We start from the raw sequence: 27,950 nt of genomic DNA, 5'->3' as shown, positions 1-27,950 counted from the left end.
TTTTTTTGTTTTGTTTTATTTTATTTGTTGTATTAGAAGAATCATCATCCACACAGAGCATATCGAGAAAACATACATCGTTTTTTTTTTAAATTTCTTCAAAAAACCATACACACAAATAGTCATTAATTTATGATGATGAAACGATGTGTGTGTTTGATTCATGTTATGTTTCCTTTTGTTTATTTGTTTTGTTTTGTTTTTTTTTTTTTAAATAAATTTAAAATTACATTTAAAATAAAAATCGTGATTTTTGTGTTTTTTCATATTTTTTTTAATATTGCTATAGCAAAATAAGAAGAGAATCAATAGAGCAATATCCGTTTAACGGATAAAAAAATTATGTGTTTAAAAAAAATAATAAAGTATTTGTTTTTCTTTTTTTTTTTGAGGAGAGCAGCAGCAAAATTAAAATGAACCTTTTTTTGTTTAAAATAAACCCATAAAATATTCTCTTTCCAAAAAGAACCATCATAAATAAAAAAAATAAACAATAGATTACAGTTTTGGAAATTAAACTGTCTTAAAAAATTAATTTAAAATAGAGTTGAAAGGTCACACTATAGAAACAAAATACAAGAAATTGTTGGTTTCTTAATCGGTTATTTGGTCAAAAAATTCAAGATATTTACTTAAAATACATTTCTAAATGGAATTCGAAGAATGTTTTTGTTTAAAACATAAAATAATTAAAAATGTAATGTTACATACATTATCCTTAATCTGTTTAAGAGATATCTAAAAATTCCCTTGAAATAGTCATAGTTTTTATTTAACGTTGGAAAAAAGATTAAGCATGGGACTTGAAGAAGACCTCTAAATAATTATCTTTCATTGTTTCAGGGCCAAAAATGTCAATAAATATATTTTAAAACAAAATCTATTTTGAAAATATAAACAGGATTGCTGTTTTACGATAAGTACCCCACGTTACTACGATCCGAGTTCTACACGGGCAATACAAAAGACCTGAAAAGTTACGAGTCAAATACACGTCATATAACCTCTAATTGACGAAAAACTGGCATTCCAACAAGGTCATCTCCGTCCATTTCCAAATTTTAGTAGAAAGAAGATCTTCTCCCAGGTCGTTTGAAAAATTGAAATTGTTGGAAGAAAAAGGAGAATTTTTCAAGTCTTTCATTTTTATAATTGGCCTCTTTTAGCTTCAACAAACATACCCAAAGGCCCCAAAAAGTTCTTATGGTGTCTAAAGATATTCCAATAAAGTCACCCGCCTCCATTTCCAAATTTTATGTAGAAAGAAAATCTTCTCAGGCCGTTTGAAAAAATTGAAGTTTTTATTCAAGGGTTTCATAGATCGATGGAAGAAAAAGGATAATTTTTTCTAAAGACATTCCAATAAAGTCACCCGCCTCCATTTCCAAATTTTATGTAGAAAGAAAATCTTCTCAGGCCGTTTGAAAAAATTGAAGTTTTTATTCAGGGGTTTCATAGATCGATGGAAGAAAAAGGATAATTTTTTCAAGTCCTTCTCTGGGCCGTTTAAAAAAATTGAAGTTTTTATTCAGGGGTTCATAGATTGTTAGAAGAAAAAGGAGATTTTTTCAAATCTTTCTCTGGGCTTTTACGGGTGGAAGTTCTTTTATACAAACATCAGTGAAGGTCTGTTCAAAAAATCCCATTTCTTTGGAGACATTATTTTTATAATTGACATCTTTAAGGGTGTCCCTTTATATATTCCTTTTAAGACGTTTTCAATGTTCTTTCTTGTCATATTTTATTCAAACCCTCATTTCAAATCATCATCAAAGAGGGCTTTCAAGCTGCCCTCAAAGATCTCCTTGAAGTCGCCTTGGAAAACATATTTTAGGTCATATTTTGAAGCTGCCTTCTTGACGTCCTTTTATAGATCTCTTTCAAGTGGACTCTAAAACCTCATTCAAGACGCATTCGAAGACTTAATTTAATTCATTTAAAAAATCCTTCAAGTCTCCCTCAAGGACCCCATTTAAAGCTCCTTCTAAGGCGTTCAAAACCTAATTTCAAATCATAATTTAAAATGACTTTCAAGATGCCTTCAAAAATCACTTTGAAGTCGCCATGGAAAACCTACCTCAGTTGACCTTTTATCCACTTCCCAATTGACTTCAAACACCTCTTTCTTGACGTCTTTATAGATCTATTATCTATCTATCGTTGAAGATTTCATTTAAGTCATTTTAAAAAGCATCCTTCAAGTCACCCCCAATGACAAATCTTAAGTGGTATTGTAGGCCTCTTTCAAGTGGTCTTTAGCAACTTCTCATAAGGCGTTTAAATCTATTTTTCAATTCATCATTAAAGGGGGGATTTCATTCCTTTGAAACCCCGATTTTTATAGGAATTTAAAATCTCAAACTGTCTTCATAGACCCATTCGGTTTAGACCAAGTCGTTTTACAGGCAAATTGATATCTATCTTCTTCTTTCAGTATACATGCAATATCTTTTTCAAATCGTTTTAAAAACTTGTTTCAATTGGCATAGCAAAATTCCTTTCAAACCGCTTAGAAAACTCATTTCCAGACATTTTAAAACCCCTTTTCGGATCATCGTTAGATTTTTTAAGTCGCTCTTTTAACATATTTTCCAAGTCACCTATAAATTTCCCATTCTATACGTTCACAAGACCACCCTTTAATTCTCTTCTGACTTTTTTTTTGGTATTTATGGTCTCCTCAAACTGTATTCAAAGACCCATTTTGTGATATCTTCAAAAAAGCCTTTCAAATCACCAAAAATACTCATATCAAATCGGCTATTGAAAATGGCAGAGGAATATTCCTTAAAATAGTTTATACAAGTAATTTGGAGGCGTTTTAAAATTCCTTTTAGGATCATCGGAATATTCCTTAAATTGTTATTCTAAAATCTCTTTTATGACGCCCATAAATCCCCTTTTCAATTCGTCCACAAAACCACCATTCATTTCCTTTCAAACTCCCTTTTTTGTTTGAATTTAAAGACTCATCAAACGGTCTTCAAAGACCAATTTCAAGACATCTTCAAAGAGGCCTTTCAAATCACCTAAAATACCTCTATCAAATTGACTATAATACCCTCAAACTGTTTTTAAAGACCCTTTTGAGACATCTTCAAAAAAGCCTTTCAATTCACCAAGTAAAATATTCATATCAAATCGGCTATTAAAAATGGCAGAGATATATTCCTTTCAAGTCGTTTAAACAACCCATTTACAGGCGTTTTAAAATGCCTTTTGGGATCATCGGTAGACTCCTTTAAGTCGTTGTTTTAACATTTCTTTCAAATAAATCCCCCTTTCAATTCGTCCACAAGACCACCATTTAATTCATTTCAAAAAATCCTAAAACCAATTTCAAGACATCTTCAAAGAGACCTAAAATACATCTATCAAATTGCCTATAATACCCTCAAACTGTCTTCAAAGACCCATTTAAGGGCATCTTAAAAAAGCCTTTCAAATCACCTAAAATACTCGAATCGAATCGGCCATAGAAAATTGCAGAGATATATTCCTTTCAAGTCATTTATACAAGTCAATTGCAGGCATTTTTAAATTCCGTTTGGGATGATGGTTAGACTCCTTAAAGTCGACGTTTTCACATCTCTTTCCAATCGTCTAAAAATCCCCCTTTTCAATTTGTCGAAAAGACCACCATTTTATGCCTTTGAACACAAATTTGCTATTAGGATTTTAAGACTCCTCAGATCGGCTTCAAAGATCAATTTTAAGACATCTTCAAAAAAGCCTTTCAAATCATCTGCTTATCAAATGCTTATATCAAAACTGCTATAAAAAAGGCATATTCAAATTCCGTTTAGGACCATTGTTGCACTTTTTTAAAATCACTTTTTAGTTGCCTATAAATTCGCCTTTTAATTTGTTCACAAAACCACCATTTAATTCTCTCGAAACCCCCTTTTCTATTAGGATTTAAAGACTCCTCAGATCGGCATCAAAGACCAATTTCAAGAACTCTTCAAAGAGACCTTTCAATGCACCTAAAATACCTCAAACTGTATTCGTTTTAACATCTCTTTCAAATAGTCTATAAATCCCCCTCTTTAATTCGTCCACAAAACCACTATTTAATCCCTTTGACACCCCATTTTCTATTAGGATTTAAGGACACCTCATAACATCTTCAAAGACCAATTTCAAGACCTCTTCAAAGTAGCCTTTCAAATCACCTAAAATACCCATTTTAAATTGATAATAAAACCCACAACACATCGTCTCTAAAGATGGCATTCAAATCGCCTGTACTCTTAGCTTTCCTCTCAATTCTCATTTTCAATACCCCTTTCAATACTTCTTTTATGTGACATTTTCAACTACTTTCTATTGTTTATAAAGGTCCCTTCGTTTTGTCCGTAAAATAACTTTCATGACGTCTTTTAAAGTCGAGCAATTACAGGCCATTTTTGAACACTCATTGAAGGCGTCTATGACAGCAGCTCCCATTAAATCGTTTTTAAGCCTGATTTCGAGAAGCCTTTAAAACCTTTGTCTTCTCGACCATACAGACCCCTCCGAGAGGATTATAAAAATGCATTTCATGTGAATGAATCTTTGTGGGACGCCATAAAAAATTTGAATTTTAAAATTGCCTTTAAAGACCCCTTAAAAATAACTTTGTCCTTTGAAATCCAGCATCCCTGCTTTCACCTTTAAAAGATTTCATGGGAAATTTTTTCTTCGAATTCCATATGAAGCGCATATGTTCTCTTAAAGATGTATTTTAAGATTGGATTGGATTTTGTTTAGTTTAGTTTTTTTTGTTTGTTTTAATATAGCATTGAAGTAGTGCTGTTTGGGGAGTTGTTGTTAAGAATGATGTGTTTTTTAAAAACAATAATTTTGTTGTTGTTTATATATAATAATATTACATAATTATTATTATTTATATTATTAAATCAAATAACGTTAAGACTTAAAACGTTCATTTTTTTAAAGAGAAAAATTAATGATTTCTTTGTTTTCAAAATCAAATTAAAAAAAAAAATAATAATAAAATTAGGATTAGATATTTTAAATGTTCTTGGTTTGTTGTTTGTTTTTGCTGCGATCGTAAAAAAATAGAGTCCAAAGGAGTGATGAAATGTTGTTAATGGTGAGGGGGTGGGGGTAGGGCTAGAGATAAGGAAGGCAGGTAATCCGTGTAGTAGAAGAAACAAAGAAAAAACGATGTAGAAACAAAAGTCAACTGTGTGCGAAAAAAAAATAATATACTGCGTGTTTCGAGGGAAAGAAGAGGAAAAAGTTGAAGGATACAATTGGTATTCTTTTTTGTTTGTTTGGAAAGTAAATGAATATAGAAGTTGTTGCTGTTGTTTTGGTTTAGATTTGGGATTTTTTTCTTAAAAATTTCCATTTTCTTTTGGAAACAAAAAAAATTAAAGCCTAATTTAAAAAAAGGAAAAAATAATAATAGATCGTATCATTTTTGTTTTTTTTGTTCATATATGTTATATATGATAAAAATAATTATTTGCCAACAACAACAACGACCGTAGTTGATGATGATGGTGTTGATGATGATGATGACAATGTCGCCGATGCTGTAGTAGTAGCAACCGCTCTGGCTGCTGCCGCTGCTCTTTTCAATAGTTGTTGTTGCTTTTTCAATTTCCGTTTTTTAACACATCAGAGTACTTCTACTTTTGGCCTTTTAGTACCAGCATCACATTCATCACCCGATTCCACAATATTGCCACTATAATCCGTTGGCATTTCTTCATAGATTATATCTGGATGTAGACCCTGTAAATTAGGCTGTTGCTGCTGTTGTTGCTGTTGCAAAGTTATTGCCGTATTACCACCACCGCCACCACCGATGACGACTGCATTAGTACCAGCTGCAGCCATTGCATGATTACGTTTGAGAGCAATAAGAGCACCAACGCCACCGCCACCACCTCCGCCGCCACCTCCACTGCTGGCAACCACTTCTTGATGATGTTGCTGCTGTTGCTGGGTTATAACTTGATTTTGATTTGTTATATAGGGGCTGCTGCTGTAATTTGGAAATGAGGAGAAGTTAATAAAAAATAATAAATTAATGCTAATTATTGGCTTACCTATATTGATGGGCATTGTTGGTACCGAATTGTTGAATATTCTGGTTTTGGTAAACAATTTCTGAAAAGACACAGACAAAAGTGGTTAGAAAATTATTGAATTTTTTTGAAAGCAAATAAAAATAATTCTTTAGGTTCCAGGATCCCATGTTTTTTAATATTTAAAAAAAAATTGTTCTCTAGATCCAGCTATTTTAAATATTTGTTCTAAGTATTCATCAAGACATGTTTTTTTTTTTTGAATATTCATATTCAAGTTATAAATATGTATAAATGCCGTCCTTCAGAAGTCAACGAAAAAGTTAGTATCCTGCCTGCGTTTAAAACCCTTTCATGTTGTCCATAAAGGCTCTATCTCCTATAAGCCCTTTTCTATAACCTCAGCCATATGGCTAGAGAGGGTATAAATCATTTGATTCGGCCAAAATGTGCCTCATCGAAATGACGGTTTTAGAGCCTAGGTCTCTTTGGACCAAATCCATTTCAGGACATATGGAGTCAATCTAGCTATGTTTTTAATGATCTACAACGACACGTACTAAATTATTTGTCAAAATTTCATCGAGGTTCCTTTCAAGTCTTCCATTAAAAATTCTGCAGTAAAAAGACACTCATGAGACCGTCTTGAAAGATCCCCTTGAGGCCGTCTTCAAAGATCCCCTTGAGGCCGTCTTCAAAGATCCCTTGAGACAGTGTTTTTAAACACCCTCTTGAGCTGGTCTAGAAAGACATCTGACAGCTCATCTAGAAAGAGTCCTTTCAGGTCGTTTATAAAGAGTCCCTTCAGTTCTTCTAGGAAGACTCCCTTCAGCTTATCTAGTAAGATTCCCTCCAGCTCGTCTAGAATGACTCCCTTCAGCTGGCCTAGAATGATTCCCTTCAGCTGGCCTAGAATGATTCCCCTTAAGTCGCCTAGAAAAGTCGCCCCCCTGAGGTCAACTAGAAAGACTCCCTTTAGATTTTTTAGAAAGGCTTTCTTCAGCTCGCATTTAAAGACTTATTTCTGTTCCTCTTCATAAAGAATGGTATATGGGCTCCTTTCAGCTCGTCATTTAAACTGCATTACTCTTTTCTACTCGTTCGTAAAAACTCCCTCCTGTTCGTTTATGTAGACTTTATAGACTTATTTTTTCTCATGCGAATATCTCATATATGACACCTTTCTAAGAACCGATAGACCCTCATGACACATGCCCTATGGGATCTCTTTTCAAGAAGGCGAAAAGCAACTTAGGATTCTTTTTAAGGTCAGGTCCATTTCGACTATGTTCATTTGAAACTTCATGATACATAAGATATTCGGCAGTTGGAAGATATAAACTCTAACGTTCTTCTCAGACATAGACATCAGCATCTACAAGTTTGCTAAAGGCAAGTCCTTGCTAAGCAGAACACACGGCTAACTATGCTTCTCTTTCTCTTCATCCTTCTCTTTCTCCATCAATCCTATCACCAACTACTTTATTCGGCAGTTGGAAGGTAGGAACTCTTACATTCTTCTAAGACATAGATCCCATCATCTAATTTACAAGTTTGCTTTAAGCAATTCTTGGCTAAACAGACCGCCCTGCTAGCAATACTTCTTTCTCTCTCTCTCTCTCTCTCCCTTTCTATAAACCCTTCCTTCTCTTTCTCCATCTTTCCGATCACCAACAACTATATTCTACCTAGGATGGACACAATGGACCAAAGGTCTCCTAGTGAAGCATTTGCCGACTTCCTTGTAGCTGCGCCTCTTTAAAGCAAACCCTGTTCTTATCGCCTAAAAAGCTCCCCCATCTACCTCTCTCAAGGCCTCTATTAAGACTCTATTCAAAATGGATTTAAAAACTATAAAGTCACTATTTGGATACTCCGTTCGTAAATCCTCTTCTTGTCCTCCTTAGACACAATTTTTTATTTTGGACTTATTACAGGACTTTTTAAGACTTTTCTTTGCTTTTCTGCCAAGCGGTGGACTAAGCAGGAACCTTTCAAGACGTCTACAAAGACACATGTAAATACCCCTTGCTGCTGGCTGTAAAGACATCTTCAAGTTCCCTTTTCCAAGACCCCTTTTTGGTCGTCTAAACTATTTTGAGATTTCATAAACCTCCTAGAATTTGTTCACATCGTTTCCCTTCTAGGAGTAGCATTCCTTACGGTCGCCAAAAAAACGTCAATCTGGTTTTATATATTTACTTGCTTCTGATCTGAAGACTTCTTTCCAAACTCCTAAAAGGATTATTTTTGGATAGTCCATAATATCTACTATCAAGTTACGCAAAAAGTATCCCTCCCGAGAAGTCTACATCTACAAATTCTAAAACTCCTTTAAATGCTTCTATCAAGTTGTCGATGCTGACTTCTTCATGTTGTCTCCAGGACACCCTTCCAGTCGCCTAAACTAATATGTTCATTCAAAGGTCCTCCTCCTAGGATTTTTCCAAAATGTTTCCCTTTCAAGACGTCTATAAAAAGACCGTCTGCAAAAACTTCAATCTGGTTGTCTATAAATATTCTTGCTTCTGCTTCTTTGATTCGCGTATAAAAACTTTCTTCCGAACTCCAAAAATTATTACCTTTGGATAGACTATTATATCATTTAAAAACTAATATCAAGTGGCCCATTAAGTCTCCTTTCCAAGCCGTCTACAAAGACAAATGTTAGGAATCCTTTTCAGGCTTCTATCAAGTAGCCGATACTGACTTCTTCATGTTGTCTCTAGGACAACCTTCTGGTCGTCTAAACTAGTATGTTCATTTATAGGCCCTCCTCCTAGGACTTGTCCACAATGTTTCCCTTCAGGACGTCTATAAAGAGACCGTCTGCAAAAACTTCGATCTGGTTGTCTATAGTTAAACTTGCTTCTACTTCTTTGATCCTCGTCTAAAGACTGCCTTCCGAGCCCCTAAAAATTTTACCATTGGATGGCCTACAATATCACTTAAAAATTATAAAAAGTGGCCCATTAAGTCTCCTTTCCAAGCCGTCTAAAAAGACAAATGTTAAGATTCATTTTAAGGTTCCTATCAAGTTGCCGATACTGACTTCTTCATATTGTCTCCAAGACACTTTTCCGGACGCCTAAACTATTATGTTCATTCATAGGCCCTCCTCCTATAACTTTTTTTAGATATTTTCCTTCTAGACGGCTATAAAGAGCCTGGCTGTAAAAACTTCGCTCTGGTTGTCTATAAATATACTTGCTTCTGCTTCTTTAATTTTCGTCTAAAGACTGCCTTCCGTACTCCTAAAAATATTTTCCTTTAATAGCCTATATCATTTAAAAACTAATATCAAGCGGTCATTAAAATCTCCCTTCTGAGACTTCTAAAATTCAAATGTTAAAGCACTTTTAAGTCTTTTATAAAGTTGCCCATATTGACTCCGTCGTGTCACCTCCAAGATCCCTTTCTGGTCGTCTTAACTATTATGTTCATACATAGACTCTTCTTCTAGGACTTGTCCACAATATTTCCCTTCAAGACGTCTATAAAGAGTCCGTCTGTAAACCCTTCAATCTGGTTGTCTATAAATATTCTTGCTTCTGCCTTTCGAATTCCTAAAAATATTACCTTTTGATAGACAATTTAATAGCTAATATCAAGTGGCCATAAAGTCTGCCTTCCGTGAATTCTAAAAGCCAAATGTTAAAACTCTTTTAAGTATTTTATAAAGTTGCCCTTATTGACTTCTTCGTGTCATCTCCAAGATCCCTTTCTGGTCCTCTAAACTATTATGTTCATTCATAGACTCTCCTTCTTGGACTTGTCCACAATGTTTCTCTTCAAGACGTCTATAAAGAGTCCGTCAGTAAACACTTCAATCTGGTTGTCTATAAATATTCTTGCTTCTGCTTCTTTGATTTTCTTCTATAGACTGCCTTTCGAATTCCTAAAAATATTACCTTGGGATAGATAGTGGCCCATAAAATCTCACTTCTCTGACTTCTAAAACTCAAATTGTAAAGCACTTTTAGGTCTTTTATAAAGTTGCCCATATTGAATTCTTTGGGTCATCTCCAAAATACCTTTCTGGTCGTCTAGACAATTATGTTCGTTCATATACTCTTCACTTCTAGACTTATATAAGGAAGCTCTCTTATAAATGTTGTACATTGAATCTTCCATCCGATTAGGTATAAAACTCATTTCAGACTGCTACTTGATAATTTTTTAAAAAATAATGTCTCTATATTGTCCCTCTATTGTCCCATTCAAGACTCCTCTCAAGCCTGACAGTCTTTAAAGAATGCCCCTATATTGTCCCTCTACGACAAATGCATATCCATTTAAGGCTGTCATCTATAAATTCTTTCCTATGACTGTCTATAAACACTCATTTAATTTCTCCTATTGAGACTCCTTTTTGTCCATCCATTGCTACTCCCATCAATATCCTATTGGTACACTGAAAACTTATTTCAGGGTGTCTACCAAGACTCCTCTCAAGCCGTCCACACTGCTAGTTGACAGTCTTTAAAGAATGCCTCTATATTGTCCCTCTACGAGAAATGCATAGCCCATTTAAGACTGTCATCTATAAACTCTTTCCTATGACTGTTTATAAACACTCATTTTGTTACCCCCATTGAGACTCCTCTTTGTCCAACCATTGCTACTCCCTTCAATATCATATTCGTGGAATGAAAACTCATTTCAGTGTGGTCATCAAGAATCCTCTCAAGTCACCCAGACCGCTACTTGATAGTCTTTAAAGAATACATCTATAAAATGGTTCCTCTACTAAAAAAGGAATAGCCATTTGAGCCTGTCGTCTATAAACTCTTCCCTATGACTGTTTATAAACACTCATTTTATTACCCATCCCATTGAGACTCCTTTTTCTTCAAACATTGCTAATCCCTTCAATATCACATTGGTGCATTGAAAACTCATTTCAGGGTGCCTATCAAGGTTGCTCCCAAGCCGTCCAGACTGCTACTTGAAACTCTTTAAAGAATGCTTCTATATTGTCCCTCTACGAAAAAATGAATAGCAATTTAAGCCTTTCGTCTATAAGTTCCTCCCAATACACTAATTTTTCTATTCCTTTTGAAACTCCTTTTTTTCCAACCATTAGTACTCCCTTCAATATCATATTGGGGCATAATCTTCACATTTTCCCCTTGTCAATTGCAACTGTTCTCTTTCCGTTTTATTGAAATATCTTCCAGTGCCTCCACATCACTCACCATTATCAACATTACGATTTTCCAATGACATACCAGGTGAACCGGGTGCAGATTGCAAAACAATATCCTGCAATGGTGAACTTTCCCGTGAATTATCCGCAGAATACTCTTCTAGAAAATGTGGAGAAAAGTAAAAAAAAAAAAACAGAATTTAAAAAAAAATCCATAAATTAAAAAAAAATAAACCTACCCATGTGACTTGGAGAAACAGGAGCTGAACGTGGCATGCCATACGGTGGCCGTAGACCCTGGCTGCTACGTTGGCGACGTTTCTTATAGCTATGATCTATTAGTTTTGCACCACTGTCCGGATCAATGCGCCAGAAGCTACCTTTACCGGGTTCATCTTGAGAACGAGCAACTTTAATAAAATACCTGGGCGAGGAGGAAGAGGAGATTCAATAATTTAATTTAAATTTCAAATTTTTATGGTGTTAGCTACTGACCTATTTAGACTGAGATTATGACGTATGGAATTTTGCCAACCCTTATTTGTCTCTTTGCGATAATAAGGATAATGCTTGACAATGAATGAATAAATGCCCGACAGTGTCAATTGTTTATCGGGTGCCGCCGATATTGCCTGTACAATTAATTGAGCATAACTATAGGGTGGTTTCTCATTATGATTATAACTGGCGGTTGATGGGGTTTGGAATAAATCTTGTTGCTGCAAAGGGAAAATCGAAAGAGAAAATTAAAATTTAATTTGTATCGGAAGGATGGGTTCGGTTAAGGATGTGCGCTTCACTTACATTTTGTATATTATTATTACTATAATTATTATAGTTATTTTGATTTTGATGAAAACCTTGACGCGGACTAGCCGGGCAACTATTGGCTGCACTTATTGTACCTAAAGAGATAAAAAAAGAAGAAGAAGGGAAATTAGATATGAAGACAGATTACAAAAATAAATAAATAAAAACATAAATAAAATAGCAATGGGGTTTAATTGGATTGAAAACAAAAATATCCCCCGAATTAGTGGTGTGTGTAAGCGGTGCACGTTAATCTTGCCAACAGCCTTTTCTGATCATCTACAGAGAGACGTACTAAATTATTTGTCAAAATTTAGTCGAGATTCCTTTAAAGTTTTCTATTAATAAACTCTGCAGGAAAAAGACCCCCTAGAGGCCGTTCTGAAAGGATCCCTTCAGCACTTCTTGAAAGACCCCCTTAAGACCATCTTGAAGGACCCCTTTGAGACCGTCTTCAAAGGTAAAGATCTAGAAAGACATCCTCCGTCTAGAAAGACTCTCTTCAGCTTGTCTAGAGTCCCTTCAGCTCGTCTAGAAAGACTCCTTTCAGCTGGCCTAGAATGACTTCCTTCAGCTCTCCTCAGAAGACCTCCTTCAGCTCATCTAGAAAGAGTCCCTGTACTTTTTCTGGGAAGACTCCCCACAAATCGTCTAGAAAAACTTTTCGGCTGGACTAGAATAATTCCCTTCAGCTGGCCTAGTATGACTTCCTTCAGCTCGCATAGAAGGATTCTCTTCAGCTCTTTAAGAGAGACTCCCTTCAGTCTAGAAATACTCCCTTCAGCTCGTCTAGAACGACTCCCTTCAGCTGGCCTAGGGAGACTCCCTTTAGGTCGTCTAGAAAGACTCCCTTCATATCGGCTAGAAAGACTCCCTTCATATCGTCTAGAAAGACTCCCTTCAGATCGTCTAGAAAGAGTCCCTCTAGTTCTTCTAGGAAGACTGCCTCCAGCTCGGCTAGAACGACTCCCTTCAGCTCGTCTAGAAAGAGTGCTTTCAGCTCGTCTATAAAGAGTCCCTTAAGTCCTTCTAGGAAGATTTCCTTCAACTTGTCTAGCAAGATTCCCCCCAGCTCGTCTAAACGGCTCCCTTCAGCTGGCCTGGAAGACTCTCTTCAGCTCGTCTAAAACGACTCCCTTCAGTTCTTCTACAAATACTCCCTACGACTCTTCTCTAAAGATCCCCAACAGATCTTCTAGAACGACCCCATACAGGCCACAAGACGTCTATAAGGCAAATATTAAGACTCCTCATTTTAAGACTTCTATCAAGACGCCCATCCTGACTTTTAGGTGTCATATCCAAGACCCTTTCCGGTTATCTAATCCTCCTAAGATTTGTCCACAATGTTTCCCTTCTAGAAGTATATAAAGCGTCCCTTATGGTCGCCAACAAAAACTTCGATCTGGTTTCATATATTTTCATGCTTCTGCTTTTGATCTGAATACTGTTTTTCAAACTCCCAAGACGAACAGTCCATAATATCATTTAAAATCTACTATGAAGTTACGCAAAAATTCTCCTTCTGATACGTTTACAAAGACAAGTGTTAAGACTTCTTTTAGGGCTTCTATCAAATAGCATCGGCATTCGTGTTGTCCCCAACACAACATTCCGCTAGTCTAAACTATTATGTTCATTCATAGGCCCTCCTCCTAGGACTTTTCCAAAATGTCTCCCTTTCAAGACGTTTATAAAGAGACCTTCTGCAAAAATTTCGACCTGCTTGTCTATAAATATTCTTGCTTTTGTTTCTTTGTTTCTCGCCTAAAGACCGCCTTCCAAATTCCTAAAATTATTACCTTTGGATAGCCTATAATTACATTCAAAACCTAATATCAAGTGGCCCATAAAGTCTCCCTGAAGAGACTTCTAAAAAGCAAATGTTAAAACTCTATTTTAGTCTTTAACTTACAGCTCTTCTAGAACGACCCCCTTCAACTCGTCTAAAAATACGCCTAGAAAGACTTCGGCTCGTCTTTAAAAACTCTTTTCAGAACCTCTTCACAGGACCTATTTTATATGCATCCTTTAGCTCGTTATTAAAACTACTTCTCGTCTCTGGACTACCTCCTATTCGTTTATGTAGACTTTATTCAACCCGTCAATATAGCCTTCTTCTTTCTCGTGGCGAATATCTCATATATGACACCTTTCTAATAACCGATAGACCCCTTGGCTCATGCCCTATGGGATCTCTTCTGAAAAAAGGCGAAAAGTCTCATATTAGTCGCCAAGAATTTTCCTCCAAAATTGCTCTTTAAAGACTTATTTCAAGTTGTCTCCTTTCAGCTTTCCTAAAAATTGACCCCCTCTCTGATAGTCCCCAAAGTATTTACTCTTAAGACATGCCCTCATGGGACCTTTTTTTCAAGAAAGCGAAAAGTCCTCTTTAGATCGCCAAGAATTCTGCTACAAAATTGCTCTTTAAAGGCTTCTTTCAAAATGTCTCCCTTCAGCTTCCCTAGAAATTGGCCCCCTCTGGTAGTACCCTCATAATTTACTCTTGACACATGCCCTATGGGATCTCTTTTCTAGAAGGCGAAAGAGTCTTTAAAGTCTTCATTCAAAGAGTATTTCTTCTTTAAAGACTTCTTTCAAATTGTCTCCCTTCAACTTCCCTAAAAATTGGCCCAAATTATTTACTCTTGCATCCGAAATACTTTCTTTTCAGTTGTCTTAAAATGCATATTTTTAGTTATCTAAAAATACATTTTTCTGCTCGTCCATCAAGGGTTTTTGAGGAGGACTACATCTCTTTTTATGCGGGCCTTTTCTATGGTTATGGTTTCCTCAAAAGACTATTTCATTTCATTCAAAGGTTTAAAAAGTATTGTTTTGGCTTGTCTTGTCTTGAAGACTCGAATTATTCCAAAAGGATAGTTTAAACTTAACAAAAGGCTGCTGCTCTTATATCGTCTTTACGGACCCATTTTAAGTCCCCAGAAAGTCTTCATTTGGGTCACAGTTCTCTACATGTCTTCCTTCGAATCGTCCTAAAAACCTCTTTAAATCGCTCTAAAATTATTTTTCCTTTCAGGTCATAATTCTATCTTTAAAAACTGATTTTAAATCCTCAATAATGTCAAATTTCAAGGAGCTCGGAAGGTATCCTCTCAAGTCCTTTAAAAAAGTTACATTTAAGACATTATCTGTTGTGGCTGCCTTTCAAATTCTCTATAAAGTCACATTTTATAGTTTAAACTCAACGAAAGGCTGCTGCTCTTACATCGTCTTTACGGACCCCTTTTAAGCCCCTATAAAGTCTCCACTTGGGTCATCTTATATCTTCACTTAAAGTTCTCTACATGTTTTCCTTCGAATCATCCTAAAAACCTCTTTAAATCGCTCTAAAATTATTTTTCCTTTCAGCTCATAATTCTATCTTTAAAAACTGATTTTAAATCCTCAATCATGTCAAATTTCAAGGACTCTGGAAGGTATCCTCTCAAGTCCTTTAAAAAGTTAAATTTAAGACATTATCTGTTGTTGTGGCTGCCTTTCAAATTCTCTATGAAGTCACATTTTAAGACCTCTAGAAAGTATCCCTTTAAGTCCCCTAAAAAGTCGTCCCTCAAGACATTTTGTGGATGTCTTCATATTCTTCTTCAAGACCTCTCTTCGATGTTCAATGAAAAAAGAAGGAAAATCGGAATAAATAATGAAAATATTATAAAAGAAGAACTTGCCAGTGGGTGATAGATAAGGACTCTTTTGTTCCTTTTTAGGTATCGCTATTTTCAGTGGTGAATAAATAACATTCGAATTATCCACCGGTAGCAAGTGTGAAGCAACGCCGCCGCCGCTGCCGCCACCGCCAGCGGATGTGGCATGATGCTGATGCTGTTGTTGCTGCGATGTAACATGTTGCATCTGATGGCCAGTGGTATGGCCACCATGCAGTTGCTGTTGATGATGGGGATGATGTTGTTGATGCTGTTGATTGTTCAACTCATCGGCCGAGGCAGGTGATATAATAACTTGATGAACATTACTGGCAGAGATGCTGCCGCCACCGCCACCACCACCACCACCACTACTACCACCACCATGCCCACTTAATATATGATGAGAGGAGGCGGAGGAAGAGGATGAAGAGATGTTATGATGATTATTATTCATGGAGCTATTACTCATGTTGTTGTGGCTGCCGGCCAGAGAATCCGGTGGTGAGGAGTCCGTATGCAAGAAACTTTCGAATTGGATGCGTATTTCGGTGCTGGGGAAACGGAAATAGCAACTGGAAGAGAAAAAAAAATAGAAAAACATGCGTTATTGGGGACTTATAAAGGAAAAAAAATGTGACTTATCCTCCCTACCTGGCTGGTAATTTCAAATGATCCGCATTGCGTCTCTGCAAGAAATCATCCACAAATATGCCATTCTTACTCAGACATTGTACGTAGAAATCTCGAGTCTCGGGATCGAACAGAACCTGAAAATGTTTGCGGGATACCAAATTGTTTTCGGCCACATGAAAGTGGACATGAGACGTTGAGGAGTTACGTCCAATAACGGTGCAGGTTTCGGTGATGTATAGCAGTTCGTTTTCATATTTGAGAAAACCCACAGCATGTTCGGGAGGTGGCGGTGGTCTTTGTTGTTGTTGCAGTTGCATTTGCTGCTGCGGCGGCTGCGGGTGTTGTTGTTGCTGTTGTTGTTGTTGAGGGGCAGGTGGGGTTGCTAGCGTCATCGTATTTGAGTTACGATTATTAATCGTGGCAGAATTTGAAGAGGAATTGTTGTTGTTGTTGTTGCTATTGTTGTTATTGTGAGCAGGTGAATTTAAGCCATCATTGATGTTGTTGTTGTTGTTATTGTTGTTATTATTCAATGCCGAGCCATGATGCAATTGTAACATATCTTTAGCTATAGCCACAGTCGCAGCGTCGGCCGTAACCGTAACACTGCTGCTGTTGCTTGAATTTATGTTGTTGTTGTTTATGGTGAGGCTGTTACTGCAACTGTTGTTGGAAGATGTAATGCTGCTGCTGCTGTTGTTGTGGTTGTTGTTGTTGCCGTTGTAAATGTTGCTGCTATTATTAGCGTATTGATTATTGTTGTTGTTGCTGTTGTGGTTATTGTTATTGGTATTGCCGTAGATTTGGGTATATTGGGTGGGCGGGATATTAAGGCTGTTGTTGTTGTTTGTTGTCGTAGAACCGGTGGCCATGAAATATTACAGATTACTGTAAGAAGAAAGGGGAAAAAGACAGGATTATTAAGAGTGATGATTATTAAGCAAGTAAAAATGCAGCTAAGTTCCCAACTTTTATACCCTCCACCAAGCGGAAGGAAATTGAAAATTTTCAAAAAAAAATTCCGTCTAAAAATACCTCTCAAATGAAAACCTTTACATGAGAGCTATACGAAGACGTGGAGCAACATGATAAGTAATTTTTAGTCATAGGCTGAAGTAACAATTCCGAACTTCAAATACGAAATTCGAAACAATTTTGGGTTATTAATTGAAAAATTTCAAAAAAAAAATCCTTCGAAAAATACCGCTCAAATGAAAACCTTTACGCGAGAGCTATACGAAGACGTGGTGCAAGATAAGTAATTTGTTGTCATGGGCTGTAGTAACAATTCCGAACTTCAAATACGAAATTCGAAACAATTTCGGGTGAGTAATGTTGCTAATATCATCAAAATGCCGAATAAAGGAAGGTGACGTTGTAGGGGGGGCTATACTAAGACATGGCCTGCATAGACAATTTTCCGTCATAAGTTGCAGTACCCATTACGAACTTCAAATACGAAATTTGAAATAACTCCGGTGAATAATGTCGCGAAAATTCTGGAAATATCAAATATCTCGGGGTAACGTTATATGGGTGCTATTCTAAAACGTAGACCTATATAGAGAATACTCTTCCGGGGGGTTAAGAACTCAAAAGGAACTCCTTTTGTGGATTTCCATTGAAAAATGTTGTTAAAACCTCGCTTATATGGGGGATACACGATAACGTGGATCTATATAGACAATCCTTTTTCAGGGGGATAAGTACTCACCAGAAACTCCTTGTGTAGAAATTCAGACGATTCCATTGAACAATGTGGTTAAAATCGCCAAAATACCTAATATCGGAGTGTATTATTGTATGAAGGCTATACGATATAGTGGACCTATATAGAAAATTCTTTTTCAGGCCGTAAAGTACTCACACAGATCCCAATTTCCGACAATTCCATTAAAAAATGTGGCTAAAAACATCAAAATACCGAATATCGGGAGTTACACTTATATGGGGGATATACGATATCGTGGACCTATATAGACAATTCTTTTTCAGCGGGTAAAGTTGCCAAGAAGAACTTCTTGTGTAGAAATTCAGACAAATCCATTAAAAATGTGGCTAAAATCACCAAAATACCGAATATCGGGGGTACCTTTGTATGGGGGCTATACGTTATCGTGGACCAGTATAGAAAATTCTCTTTCAGGGGTAAAGTACTCACAGAGAACTGCGTGTGTAGAATTTCAGACATTTCCATTAAAAAAAAATGTGGCTAAAATCATGAAAATACCGAATATCGTACGATTTCGTATATCCCCAACAGAAATGTACCTCCATATTGGGGATATACGATATCGTGGATAGACAATTCTTTTTCATGAAGTAGAGCAGTCAGGAAGAACTCCTTGTACTGAATTTCAGACAATTCCATTAAAAAAATGTGGCTAAAATCATCAAAATACCGAATATTGGGAGGTACACTTATATTGGGGATATACGATATCGTGGATCTATATGGACAATTCTTTTTCAGGGGTTAAAGTGGTCATGAATAACTCCTTGTGTATTAATTTAAAAGATTCCCTTGAAAAATGTGGTTAAAATCATCGAAATACCGAATATCAGGAGGTACACTTATATCGGGCTATACGATATCGTGTACCGATATAGCCAATCTTCGAACCTGCAGACAAAAGACTGAGTTCTGTGCAAAATTTTAGCTTCCTATCTTTTTTCGCTTTGACTCAAGCATTATTACAACAGACGGACAGAGGACGGATGGACGGATAGGTCTAATTCGTCTAAGATTTTTATTTTATATATTATATACGTATATACTTTGTTAAGTCTAAAATCATTATTTCAATTAGTTTCAAACGGAATGACGAACTTAATATACCCTCCATACTACGTATATTGGAGGGTGTGAAAACAGGCGAATTACCGACCTAGACAGGGTTAATGCCAGATCAAATCATATTTTATCTGACGAACCAACCTTCGTTTTGAAAGGCATTTCACGCGACTTCAATGTGGTGGACAACTAGATCACTGCAATGAACAGAAGGGTAATTCAAATCGGCAGAAGACTTGGGACTAGTAAAATGGTAAAGAATCCCAGATCCAGCAACATTTCGTAATTGGGAAGTATCATTTCGGAAAGATATAGGCGTACGTGTCGTCTGACCCCAGTTTCCTATTGCCTCAACGAAGAGTAAAAAAACAGGCGAATTACCGAATTAAGGGCAGGAAAATCATATTTTATCTGATGGAGGCAACCTTCGGATGGTTTCGAAATGCATTTCAGGCTGCTTCGATGTGGTGTTGAATTAGATCACTGCCATGTACCGGTGGGCCATTCAACTGGGAAAAAGGCTTGCTCCGATGTGGGATCAAACATCCTATGTCTTTCCAAAAGGCTATACTCTAAATTTAATTGTTAACAGATCCCTCTCCCTATAACTAACATCTTTATCAAGGAAGGAAAGTCTCTGAATGGAATAGTTGTCATTAAGGCCAATAAGTGGTACTTTAAGTCAATTCAACCTATCTTTTTGGATACAAGTGTTGTTGCAGTCCAGTATATCTAGGGACGTTGTGAAGCGAAGACCCACGACAGCCCTTGCATCATAAATTTCTTGCTACCGAAAGAGCTGAGCTTACAATTCTTAATCGGGTAGAACTCGGAAATGTCTGGATCAAACCATTTTATTGGCTACAAGGACGGCGTGTAGCTAGGTTAGCTTAATTTTAAGAATGTGCTGCTCCACTCGGAGACCATTGGTCCATCATGTTTACCCTAGGAAGAATTAGTGGGGGATATGAAGGTTTGCTTTTACTTTTAGCAAACCCATGAATGACAGTGGAGGTTCTACGTCTAAGAAGAAGACTGTCAAGTTTCTATCTCCCACCTACCGGGCAGCCTATGTAGCTGTAGTAGCCTTGCTTGACAGCATGGAACATCTGCATTGTAGACACTTAATCGGACCTAACTCTTCTTCGTCCTGACATAGTCTACGGTAGTCAGGACCAATGTTAGGTTAGGTTAAAGGATGCGCGGTTTTATAAACAACTACTCCACTCGGAGACCTATTGTTCCATTGTTTTAATCCTAATTTCAAGAAGATAGAAGAATAGAATAACGGGAAGAGAAGGAAATGAATAACGAATAGTGAAGAAGCGAGAATCAGTACCAATATTGCCCCGCAATGGCCAGTGAATATGCCCACCACAATTCTTAGATCAGACCTAAAAAAATTATACAAGACAGCAGGTTTTTCTGATGGGAATTGCCTGCCAGATGAACCTAGATACCTTACAACCACTTTCCAGGTGTCACCTTTTTCGATGAGACATAATAGCTTATAAGTGGCTTTAAGAGACCAAAACCTGCTTTTCGTCAGCCACTTCATTCTCCACAATATAACTATGTCCTGGAACCCGACAAAACTCAATGAATACACGTTTTTCAAGAAGAGCTTTCTTGTCGAGGCCAAGAATGGATCTCGATTTAATGGCACTTTACTTGAGAGCTTTGGAGAGGGGTATGCCACAATTTTTTTCGTGTTTACTTGACAAAGAGGTCAGCTGAAAACGTCCACCTTCGATTGTCCGAGCACCAGACCTTAAGCGCCGGCCATGGTGATGGTGTGGACCGCTATAAAAGCCGATGGTCGCTCTCCGCTCGTATTAATCGGCATCAAAATATATTCTGGAGGCTGATTAAAGCCTTGGGCACGCAAAGCAAACATTTTGGCCGCAGAATTTGGACAGTCCAACAGGACCCAGCATCGCATCGCACCCAGCACGCGCCACCCAAGAATAGTTACAAACCGAGGTTCCTCGCTTCATTTCCAGAGGACAATGGTCACCACAATCTCCGGATACCAATCCGTTGGACTATTGTGTCCGGAGTTTTTTTTTTTTGGGAAAGGAAGGTTGACACTAAAAAATGCCAAAGTATCGATCACCTCAATCAAGCGCTGCTCCGTGAATGGGCCAAAATACCGCAGAGAAAGATTCGGGCATTTCCATTGGCCGTTTAAAGGCCATTATACGTGCCAAAGGTGATCAATTCGAACAAATCTAAACTTATTCTAAAATTTGATGCTATTTCCGACATTTTTTGCTTTCATTCAATAAAATTTTAAAATTATGGCGTTTGACTTTGTTGCAGTTTTTTTATCCCACCCTGTAAATCCGAGTGATTTCAAAACCTGGGCCAGACTGAAAACGAAAATTTGTTTGTTGTATGTTGTCACTTTTTGGATTAGCCATTTTTGGTGGGCGATTTCCTTGTGACCTTTATGTCTGAAGGTTAATTGTCGTCCGTCTCTAATATTAGTATTCCTTTACCACGCGTGTCCCCGCCAGAATCTATAATAAAATATATATATTTTTAGTAAAATTTAATAATATTACAAAAGTATAAATTGTATTATTTCAATACTTTTCAAACTCATTTTTTTTAAATAAAAAAAATTCATTTGGTTTTCAAAAAAATATGTAATTATATTGACCACCATATCATACGTTTCTGAAGGAGGCCAACCACAAACAATCAAAAAAAAATTCTAATACCCATTTTCAAACAAACTTGTTTACAAAACACACACAATGTGTCGCCAGCCATTGGTTCGGTTCGCATCCCAATTTTTTTAACAACAATAATAATAATAATAAAATGAAAATAATACGAGAAGGGATGATGAATTTTATGGGAAAGAGAAAACCGGGCAATCGGTAAGCAACGGCGGCTTACGTGCCACTGTGTGTGTGTGTGTGTGTGTGTGTGTGTGTGTGTGTGTGTGTGTGTGTGTGTTAGTAAAAATAGTGATGGAAAGGGGCAAAAGGGGTATAAACTTCTGCAAAAATTCCTTGGAGAACAACTTACAACAAGAAAAAACAACAAGCTACATGCTGGAACAAACAAAAACAGACGGACAGACAGACAAACAGACAGATGGATTGTTGAAAAGGCCGACCCGAAGACATACAGATAGCAACACATTTGAAACATTTGGTGGTGAACATGTGGTAACAACAAATTATTCTTAGTAATGTCCATTTTTCTTATGCCACGCCACGCATACCGGGGGGAAATGTTGTAAACCTTTTAATTTCGATATTTTCTTTTGCAAAAAAACAAAACACCTTTTTCAAAAAATAAAATTATTAAAAAAAAGCCGCAGACTCAAAAGTTAACGAGTTATACACACGGGACGACCCGTGGGGGGTACATACACACCACACTCACACACACACACAATGATAAAAATTATTGTTTCTTCTTTTTTTATTTTTGTTTTGTTTTTGGCAAACTTCTTGTGCAAATTATTTCATGTTCGATGATGGAAAAGAAAATCCACGTGGATTTTGCGGACGTCGTTTATAAATAACACTGCTGCTGATGTTGTTGTTGTTTTTCTTTTGTTTTTTCTTAACTGAAATTTAGGTTGCGCTTTGCTTGGACGGTACGGTATGGTGCAGTCAGCAGCAAATAACAAAAACCACTCACTAATTTTATGCTCTTCCAGATGATAGAACCCGAAACAGCAACAACGTCGTCGCATTCGCTAGCGCCTCTGACAAGCAACAATAACAACGAATAACGAAATGAAAAACACACAATACCGAATTAAACATAACCTTATTTTTTCCTCCGTTCAATGTATATTAATTACATTATTTACAAAAGGCTCAGCACAACAGCAGGCAGACAGGCAAGCAAAGCAAGCAAGTAGCAGTCGGTCGTTGTGTTCTTTACTAACGACGACGACGACAACTGGCTCTGTACACCACCAACAATCACCACATACACGCACTTACACACACTTGTAGTTATAGCTGCTGCTGAGAATAAAAACAAGAAAGGCAAAAAAATAATGTCTGCACCGCGCACTGTTTCGTACAAATCAACCAATCGACCAACCAGCCGCACGTACTCACACAATCTCTTTTAATAATAACAAGACGACGAAGAAGAAGCAGCAGCAGCCAAAAAACCCGTATACCTCCTCTCCAATGGCAGCAACACAAAACAACAGCAATAATAATAATAACAGAAACAATGAAAATAATAATAAAAATAAATATCCACAAAAACAAATGATGGAATATACGTATGATGGGGAGAAGACTTGAAAAAAGAAAAAAACAGAGACACACGCACGCACACACACTCACTCATAGGTTCGTGCAAACACGAACAAGAAAAGAATCGGCAGGGCAAAGTAAAACGGAACAAAAATAAAATGGGAACAAACTAAAGTGGAAATAGATGGACGTAATTGTAACGTAGAGCAACTTTTCTAATTGGAATAACGTAACACAAGAAGGGGGGCTTAAATAGGGTAAACACAATCGAATAATTTGTTGTCATCAAATTAATGAAATATAAGTTAAACGACTTAATGGGAGTGAACAAATTGTGAAACAAGGAGGTCTTAAATAGGGTAAACACAATCGAATAACTTGTTATCATCACATCAATGAAATCCGAGTTAAAAGACTTAATGGGATTGAACAAATTGAGAAACAAGGAGGCCTTAAGTGGGGTACACACAATCGAACAATTTGTTATGATCACAGCAATTAAATCTGATTTGAAAGACTTAAATGGAGTAAACAAATTGAGAAACCGGGAGATCTTAAATAGGGTACACACAATCGAACAATTTGTTATGATTACAACAATAAAATCTGAATTCAAAGACTTAAAAAGTGAATAAAACGAGGGATTTTTTTAAATATCTAACTTTAATAGATTTGTAACTGCGATAAATTGAAGGAAGTTGCAAAACGTTTTCAGGTAAAGGTGAAGGAACTGACAGGGAGAGCCGGATATGAAAAGATAAATAAACAAGTTTAAAAAGTATGAGTCGGTTTTGCCGACAGATGTATACCCTCAGCCAACATTCGATGATTTAAATATATTTTGACTTCCGTTATGATGATTATTGGAATTGTTGAGCCTCTATGGAGAAGGTTCCGAAGGAATGGGACAATATTGGGATGTCTTGAATCCTATGTGAGGGAGGTATCAGAAGGAATTTTCCGATCTCTACCATCTTTATAACAGATATTGTGTTGATGTAAATATTGAGATGTGTTAAGTCTGAATGGAATCGCGTTGTATGAGCTTCATGGATATTCAAAATGTAGAGCACTTTGTGGGGGGAAGACAATCGAAGCCTTAATTATTCAAAATGTTGACCCTTTTGTGGGGGAGGTACGAGAAGGAGTGGACCGATATATTCCATTTTCACAGCAGATCTCGTGTTAGTAGAAATAATGGGATGTGTGAAATATGAAGAGAACCGGATGCTTATTTCAGACTTTATGACCGTTTTGGTTAATCAACGCTTTGACCCCTTTGTGGTGGAGGTACCAGAAGGAATGGCCCGATCTCTACCATCTTTAGAACAGATCTTGTGTTGATGGAAATATTCAGATGTGCCAAGTCTGAATGAAATCGGATGTTAATTTCGCGTTTTATGAGCTTCATGATATATATTAATGAAAAATTGTGATTTGTGTAATTTGAAGATCATTGGACTCTTAAATCTCATTTATGAACACACCATTTGTTTCCTGCCAAAAGACATAAGATCTGTTCCAGAACTGCAGGAATGTTAAACTTTTTACTACGATAACCGATTTTTTCCGTTATGAGATCGAAGAAAATTACAAAAACTTGTAGATTCTTGCAGGTTCTAAAACAGAGGAATAATTGCGATTTGAAATTCTAAGAGATTTAAAGCGCAAAAGTGCAAAAACTACTAAAGCAGTCTTCTTGGCCGACCTCATATAGGCCTTGAATTATTTTTTCTACGGTAGCCTTGTAATGTCAAAGCATATAAACTGTTGGTCTGTTCCAGAACTACAAGAATGTACAATTTTTTACAACGATAACCGATTTTCCCTTTATGATATCGAAAAAAAAATTGCAAAACTGATAAATTTTCGCAGTTTCTGGAACAGAGCAAGTAGTTATATTTGTATGTTTTTTTTTTTTTTTGACTCAGAAAAATAATTTTAAATAGTCTTTAAAATAACTGAACTCCATATTGTGAAAAATCCGCAAATTTCAATAATTTTTCGCGAGTTAAAATATTTTAAGATAAGTGTTTCACAAACCAAACTATTTATCGTAGATTTAGTAAAAAGTTACAAGACTCTAGCTTCAGAAATCCGAGTTAATTCAACCTGATGCTGGATTATTGTTTTATGCAAATTTTTCCCTTATAACACTTTTCATTTGACTCTTTTTTTCCTTTATATTTGAAAATGTCATTATTTCACACAAATTCTTTCAAAATAAACTCGTCCTAATTCAATAAATTACGATTAAACCCTTTAATGTAAACATAACCTTACAATAAATCACTTCCACTCATTACGCTAAGCATACGTTGAGTTTACGTTACGTTACATTACATTACAATATATATATTTTTCATCTTTCTCTCTTTCTCAATGTGGTTCAATGTTTACCTTTTTTGTCTTGCTATATTTTTTGTGGTTGTTATGTTTTGTGCTGCTAATTCGCCAATTTAGAATCCGCAATCGCAATATACATATACACCAACAACGGCACAGCAGTGGCAGCCGACACAATTGGATCGGTGTACATACGATTGAAGAACAACACACGAAGAATCGGTTGGTTGGTGTTTCGGTTCTGTGTTATGTTTACGTACGACGAAGAAAACGACGATAGGTTTGCTCGTGTTTTGATTCTTGTTTCTGACTCTGCCTGTCTGACTTGTTGTGTTGTGTTGATTTTTTTTTTGTGTGTTGTTTATGGCGGCGAGTTCTTTTCAGTTCTGCTGCTGCTACACCAATCAATTTTTGCACAAGAGCGACACAATTACGTTTTCCAACACTGTCGGCAACATTAATGTCTGCCGCTTTTTTTGTTGTTGTTGTAAGTGGTTTACTAGTCTTAATTGAAAATGGAAAAAGCGAGAAACTTAGTTTCGTTTTTTGTCTTTTGCCGGGAAATGTGAAATTTACGATTGCTCGTAACGTTTGAGCTCGGTCTCTAACAAATTTGATTTGTTTATTTTCTTTTACGTTTTTCCCTGGCTCTTTTGTGTCACACCACACTCACTCACGTACTCTTTCTAATAACCGCGCTATTACATTTAAGTAATCACTCTCTTTCTCTCTGTCACTCACTCACTCACTGCTTGCTTTTTTTCTGCCAAAAACCCATTCAATATTGATTTCGCGTATTTCTGCTGTACGATGTGTTGACTTGTTGTTGTTCTTTTCCCTACTGACTCTGAATGTTGCTGTTATTGTTGTTGTTTACTGTATTTGTTATTGGTGGTGTTAATTTGATGTTAAATATTGTTGTTGCTGTTGTGTCGTTGCTGCTCCCCTCCTGTTGTGTTGTTGACAATATTGATGTTGTTGTTGTTATTGTGTATTGCACACTGTAAATAGGAATAACAAGAAACGAAATAAAAATAAAGAATCCAACCAAAATAAATACCGCGCACACAGAATATCACACACACATGCACAATGCCGAGGCACACAAACGCACACACACACACACACACACACACTCCGAAATACAACTCTGCTATTGTTTTTTTTCGCCTTATTTTATTTTGCTCGTTTAAAAGCCGCTGTTTTTTGTTCTTCTCTCTTTTCACTGCCGTTCCGTTTTATTCGTTTCTAGACTCCACCTGTATTTTTTATGGATTTGTTTTCTTCACTCAACTCGTAAATACACAATAAATTACACGGCCGGGTTTCTGTGACCACACTCACGAACGAACAAACGAACCCCTGCCCATTGGAAACGGAAGCCGCCCCGCAAACCTCCTTCCTTCTTTTTTTTCTGAATGATGTTGTTCAAACAGAAAATAAGCAAATAGAAGAAAAAATCCCCATTAACAGCAACCAACCGACGATTGCGTAAAAGCAAATACTCAGCAAAACAACAGCTAGGCCACCAATGGAAAAGAAAAACACAATACAAAATTAAACAATACCGACCGTCCGACGATCGTAGCAACCGATGAACAATGAAGAAGAAAAATAAAATATGCGGCCAGGCAAAACGAAATTTTCATTCACATCAATTACACCAAGAAAAACAATTTTTTAACAAAAACAATGTTTACACTATGTTTAAACTATTATTTTAATATTTTTTCACTTGTTTTGGGTTATTTTATAATTTTCAATGAAAATTTCTTTACTGACAAAAACGTCGTCGTATAAGCACGTTGTTTTCCGTCAAGCGTTTGTTTCTATGCCATTCGTCGCCGTATTCCTACTCTCTTACACCCTCTCGCTCTTTCCGGACCCAACTAACCATCCACACATCCATCCATCCATCCACTCTTTCAAATAGACACAACTTAACCAATCAACTAACGAGCCGACCAAAACGACCCGCTCTTCTTGTTGTTGCTGGCTGTGTTGCGGTGTGTGAGTGTGTGTAAAAAAATTGTGTATTTTTTCTGTATATGTGTGTTATTTCTTCTCGATGTCGGTATGTATATTTTTATTCTTTTTTTTTTTTGCCTTCTTCTATTTTGTTTTTTCTTCAAAACGTAGAAATCACGATTTTTCAATTGTTTTTCATTGAACTTTCATAACACACACTTTCGCAAGAACAATTGTCAATAGTTTTTGTAATTTTTGTTATTTTTTATAGCTAAATTAACAATAATATTATTGTTT

General features: G+C 36.5%; 1 protein-coding gene and 1 long non-coding RNA gene across 2 annotated transcripts; one reads left to right on the top strand and one right to left on the bottom strand.

Moving 5' to 3' along the window:
* On the bottom strand, positions 1-26,686 carry LOC101890549 (transcription factor mef2A). The gene is made up of 9 exons (XM_020037968.2): positions 25,740-26,686; positions 16,323-17,192; positions 15,693-16,243; positions 11,998-12,098; positions 11,689-11,912; positions 11,433-11,617; positions 11,243-11,353; positions 6,066-6,126; positions 1-6,001 (listed from the first exon to the last, which is right to left on the bottom strand). The coding sequence occupies exons 2-9, from the start codon at positions 17,174-17,176 to the stop codon at positions 5,632-5,634; spliced, it is 2,457 nt and encodes an 818-aa protein (XP_019893527.2). The 5' UTR covers positions 17,177-17,192; positions 25,740-26,686; the 3' UTR covers positions 1-5,631.
* On the top strand, positions 22,516-23,239 carry LOC131805599 (uncharacterized). Its single transcript, XR_009343718.1, has 2 exons — positions 22,516-22,722; positions 22,781-23,239. It is a non-coding gene; the product is annotated as an uncharacterized LOC131805599 (long non-coding RNA).
* Positions 26,687-27,950: the final 1,264 nt, after the last annotated feature.

Source organism: Musca domestica, unplaced genomic scaffold (assembly GCF_030504385.1).
Source record: "Musca domestica strain aabys unplaced genomic scaffold, Musca_domestica.polishedcontigs.V.1.1 107, whole genome shotgun sequence".
In the NCBI taxonomy this organism is placed as follows: Eukaryota; Metazoa; Arthropoda; class Insecta; order Diptera; family Muscidae; genus Musca; species Musca domestica.
Note: the sequence above shows the minus strand (reverse complement) of the source record. Positions and strands in the feature narration are given on the sequence as shown.